The sequence below is a fragment of the Argopecten irradians genome, unplaced genomic scaffold (assembly GCF_041381155.1).
Source record: "Argopecten irradians isolate NY unplaced genomic scaffold, Ai_NY scaffold_0347, whole genome shotgun sequence".
Lineage (NCBI taxonomy): Eukaryota > Metazoa > Mollusca > Bivalvia > Pectinida > Pectinidae > Argopecten > Argopecten irradians.
In genome coordinates, this window is record NW_027187814.1 from 51,966 (window position 1) to 56,959 (window position 4,994).

At 33.6% G+C, this 4,994-nt stretch overlaps 1 protein-coding gene across 1 annotated transcript; it reads left to right on the plus strand.

Moving 5' to 3' along the window:
- The first annotated feature begins 634 nt into the window (after positions 1 to 634).
- On the plus strand, positions 635 to 4,169 carry LOC138312508 (small ribosomal subunit protein eS17-like). Its single transcript, XM_069253355.1, has 4 exons — positions 635 to 843; positions 2,604 to 2,709; positions 3,412 to 3,480; positions 4,043 to 4,169. Exons 1-4 carry the CDS (start codon positions 650 to 652, stop codon positions 4,133 to 4,135), a joined length of 462 nt encoding a protein of 153 aa, XP_069109456.1. The 5' UTR covers positions 635 to 649; the 3' UTR covers positions 4,136 to 4,169.
- Positions 4,170 to 4,994: the final 825 nt, after the last annotated feature.

Genomic DNA, 4,994 nt, shown 5'->3' on the forward strand with positions numbered 1-4,994 from the left:
GCTATTTCTCAAAAAGTACTGAAGGGATCTGTCTCAAAATTCATATGTAGGTTCCCCTAGGGCCCTAGTTGTGCATATTGTGATTTGGGACCGATTGATCAACAAGATGGCCGCCAAGGAGTCATCTTGGATTTTGATAGTTGAAGTTTGTTACCGCTATTTCTCTAAAGGTACTGAAGCGATCTGTCTCAAATTTTATATGTAGCATGTTTGAAAAAGTTTAAAAAGTAGAGAAAAGATCCATCTTTCCTTTGTCAGATATAGATAATTCCTTGGTGGGCGCCAAGATCCCTCTGGGATCTCTTGTTATACTTTTACCACAGAATAAGTTGAACCATCATGATCATATGGCATATCCATCTGACTGATCTTGCGTATCATTAAGTGATGGTTGCAAACAATCTGATTTACCACTCCGTTCAATAGAGGATCTGACAACAACCCATATAAGGGGGTCATGTTCGGATGACCTTTTATCATGTGTACGTGGTATCATTCAGTGATTGTTGCATATACCTACATTTACATGTACGATCACCACTTGTTAATTGGAATCGGGTTTAGATTAAATTAAAAATTCTGTCTCAGTTTTTGACGAGAGAAAAAGTTCAGTTGCATTTTCTAATATCTTGTGTCCAAATGAATGTAAATGATTGATTACTGTGACATAACATTCCTTCTTTTCTCACAGGCTCGCGTCAGGACAAAGACCGTCAAGAAGGCCGCCAGAGTCATTATTGAGAAATACTACACCAAGTTGACCCTCGACTTCCACACTAACAAAAGAGTATGTGAAGAAATCGCTATTTTGCCTAGCAAGAAGCTTAGGAACAAAGTAGCAGGGTAAGTTTGTATATGCATAGATAAATCTAAAATTTGTAGGAATAAAAAAGAAATTGATATGCCACTCATTTGAAACAAGTTTTTGAGACTGAAATAAGTTAAGTTAAATTTGTTTTATAATTTAAGAAATTGTACAATTTAAAAGCAACTATCTTATTTACTAATGGTCTATTGATGGATTGGATTAAAGTTGTACGTGCCGTAACTGGGCGATGATTTTGACATGCTATTTTTTCATCATTAATTTATTAAAAACCATAAGGTTTGATGAATAAAGCTGTAAAAATCATTCAAATGGCTTCAGATGACTTATAAACGTTGGTTATAACATAGAAATTTTGTGCTGTGAAATTGTTGTTTTTATGCCTTAAATATGTTTAAATGAAAACGTACCTGCAGAAGTCACTTAACACAATTACTAAAAACATTGTAAAAATGTGTAATGAAATTGTACACCACATTTTGGGCTCATGGTCTCACCGTATGTACTCAGTACTGCCAAAAATCATATTCAGCTCTTATTTGTACTTGCAAAATTAAAACCTGTGCATTGAAAGCACTGTAATTTTCAAAAAGTTGGTAATTTTTGGTGCTTAATAACATATTAAAAGCTCATTTTGATTCGTGAGTATGAAAAATACGGCACATATAACTTAAAGGGTTAATCATCAGCCAGTAAAATAGATTTGAATTCAATAAACCCTCTTTATATGCGATATCATCAATTCTAAAACCAATTATGTATAGAGCTAAAACAATTAGTAAATTTTGAAATTGATTATTCAGGCACCTGTGTCATCGATTACTAATCGATTTATCACTTGAATTGAAGGCAACCATATTGTCTCACTTCTGACTACTGAAAATGTCCGCCATGTTTTGGTATCAACTAAAAATAATACCTACGATATGACAGAGGACCTACCTTATATTATATAAGCCTACCAAGAAGTAAGAATAGATTTATAAACCGAAAAAACGTGTTTCATTTCCAAATAAACTCTGAATTCCGTCTCTGTATCATCTTGTGTAACATCGTTTAATTCAGTTTGCTTACCCTCTCTTTTGACATGACCTTCACACATACGACTAAGGCCAAAAAAAATTATATGCATGTTTCATGTTACATGACTGAAAAATATAGGGTAGGACGGTTGGGATTTTTTTAGGAGGGGTGGGGGAGAAGTTGAGTGGCTTTATTACTACATTACAAAGTAATTTAATAATGCATGTAATTTATCATTCAGGCTTTAGGCTAGCTAGAAGTCTTTTATTTCTCATTACCGTATTCGAAATTGAACTTAATCTGGATGAACTTAAAGCATGCGTAAAAATCTAAGTTGACAACTTCACACACAACATTTTTGTTTTGAAAAAGTGTGATAAAATAGCTAGGGTCGGAAGTTAAAACTAGGGTAGGTAGGGGTACCTGAAACATACATATTTTTTTTTTAGGCCTAATCAACTAAATCTGGATTGCCACAGAGTGACATGACCAAACTTTCGTCACAGAACTTTTTCATTTCCAAAAATCAACAACTCATATATATATATATATATTCAATTAGAAAAATTAAATTGCTTTAAAAAGCTGTAGTCCTGCAGGGGTCAGGAAGATGTTTTACTGGAAAAGCCATTTGCAATTTTTGAACTGCCATACATGTATTTCTGATTTTGTAATTGTAGTTGTCAATTGCCATATCTCTGATTTTGTAGTTGTAGTTGTCAATTGCTGTGTATTTGTCTGTTTGCTGTGACAGGTTTGTCACCCATTTGATGAAGCGTATCCAGGCTGGGCCAGTCCGAGGTATCTCCATCAAGCTACAGGAAGAAGAGAGGGAAAGGAGGGATAACTACGTCCCAGAGGTACACTTTATATGTATATATATATATATAGGATCTTAAATAAGTGTTCATTTCATATAAGATTATCTGAAACAAATCTCAGAAGTCTTATTTTTGTGAACCTTGTTGAGAACAAACTAAAACTTGAGTTCGATGTGTGTTGATATGAATACAAATTTTTCTAAGATTCTGTATATCACAGACACATAACTATACCATCCTACATTTCTCAGAATTTCAATCCGAATTGTACATGATATGTGCCTCAAAAATCCTTTGAAGACTGGTTATATTTCACTAGTGACATATGTTTAAAACTGTTTGTGGATATTGGGCGGATAATGTGATAAAGTAAAGCCATATATTAGAAGTACAGTTCATTTATGGAAAGTCAGAAAATTGATATCTCTGGAAAACATTTTGTTGCATGATTGATTTAAATAACCAATGTAAAGTTCTCAGATGTTTGATGTCTCTTGAGAATTCAGTAATTTTTCTTTGTGGGTTATCTCCCTTCATATAGTCCTTTGATTAAAACTCAATTTAAATACTAAACAACTACGGTATTGCTCGATCCTTGTTTAACTATATCAATCTAGATCAGGAATGTGTGTCATTCTTCGTTATTAATTAGCCTTAGAATTACAATAATGCCTAATAGTGTTAAGTACTGAAACAGAATTTGACAAATAAGACTTCAAACAATCTTTTATTTGTTTGCAGGTTTCTCTTTTGGAACAACATGACGTTATTGAAGTTGATCCCGATACAAAGGACATGTTGAAGTCTCTGGTAAGTGATTTAGTTAGTCCACAGCTGCCATATTGAATTAAAGTGAGCAGGGCATCCAGTTGACCCTTTACTTTAAGCAGATTCAGATGTTGAATCACAAATCTGAAGAGTTGAAACATATCACACATAGACATGTGCTTCAAACTCGAGAGTCAAACCTGATTTTTGGGAGTCAAAACTTACTCCCAGTGGTCTACTGGATGCCTGGGTGAGCGAGTTTACACGAAATATCTTTTGAACTGATAAACCTATATGATTAAAAGTTTAAGAATAATGCAACTTCTGTAATAAATTAAACATGAGAAGGGGTGACTATTTTCATTGTGTGGTGCCTTACATACAAAGAAAGTAGATCAAGATCCTTAAATAATACAAGAAACTGTTCTATTGTCTGAATTTTTGCGTCCAAGTGAGATCTGGTTCGATGATAATGCATTAAAATTTAACACTTTTTCAATAAAAAAAGCCTTAAATGAAATGACAGCTAAATTGTGACTTTTGATTACATTTACCATGTGTTTATGCTGTGTGTATAACATATTTTATATTATCATTATTACAGGACTTTGGCAACATCCCCGGCCTGCAGGTTACCCAGCCCATCACAGCCCAGGGAGGATTCCGACCAGGGGGTGCTGGTGGACCAAGGATGTAATTAAGTTAATAAAGTCAACAGGGGAAAAACATAACACAGTTTGTTATCTATTTAATTCAACTGAAGCATATGCACAAAACATACAAACTATTTTGATGGCATGTTTTAACAAGTAATGACATTAAATTCATATAAAATTGCATCTTATCTTGTCAATGCATACAACTTATTTTGCTTGTCAGATGAAATGACCTGTATGTTAAGAAAATAATTAATATTAAGAAACAATCAAATTATTGCCAGGTAAATATTTTTGCTTTACATGTACATCATTACTACTGTACATAGATCTACATAATTCTTGATCATGAATGATATCAAACGAGTAATCTGTAGTGTATTTGTATGTATAGATTTTGTTTTGAATAGAGAAGATACGTTAGCAAGCAATGTTGATTGCATTGACAGGCAAGATGCATATTGGAGTACAGAAATTCTTCGAAAATGTCGATATGATTATTAACATATCTAGGATTTTGGTAGTTGAAGTTTGTTACCACTATTTCTCCGAAGGTTCCCATAGGGCCCTAGTTGTGTATATAGCATTCTTAGACTGATCGGTCAACAAGATGGTCCACTAGCCACCATTTTAGGTTTAGGTAGTTGAAGTTTGTTCTCACTATTTCTCATAATGTACAAAAGAGATCTTTGAAATTTCATATGTAGGATCTCCTAAGGCACTTGTTCATATTTTATTTTGAGACCAATTAGTAAGAAGGTGGCCAACTGGCCACTATCTTAGGTTTTGATAATTGAAGGTTGAAAAGGAGAGAAAATATCCTTATTGCATTTGTCAGACATAGATAATTCTTGGATCTCTTGTTAGACTTAACATTTGAAAGATCTCGGAGGAGTTAGA

Bases quoted from the DNA above. Each gene is read 5' to 3' on its own strand.
- LOC138312508 (XM_069253355.1), top strand. From the start codon at position 650: ATGATTGATTACTGTGACATAACATTCCTTCTTTTCTCACAGGCTCGC. The intron at 844-2,603 runs GTAAGTTTGTAT...TTGCTGTGACAG, and splicing joins CTTAGGAACAAAGTAGCAGG to GTTTGTCACCCATTTGATGA. The intron at 3,481-4,042 runs GTAAGTGATTTA...TCATTATTACAG, and splicing joins AGGACATGTTGAAGTCTCTG to GACTTTGGCAACATCCCCGG.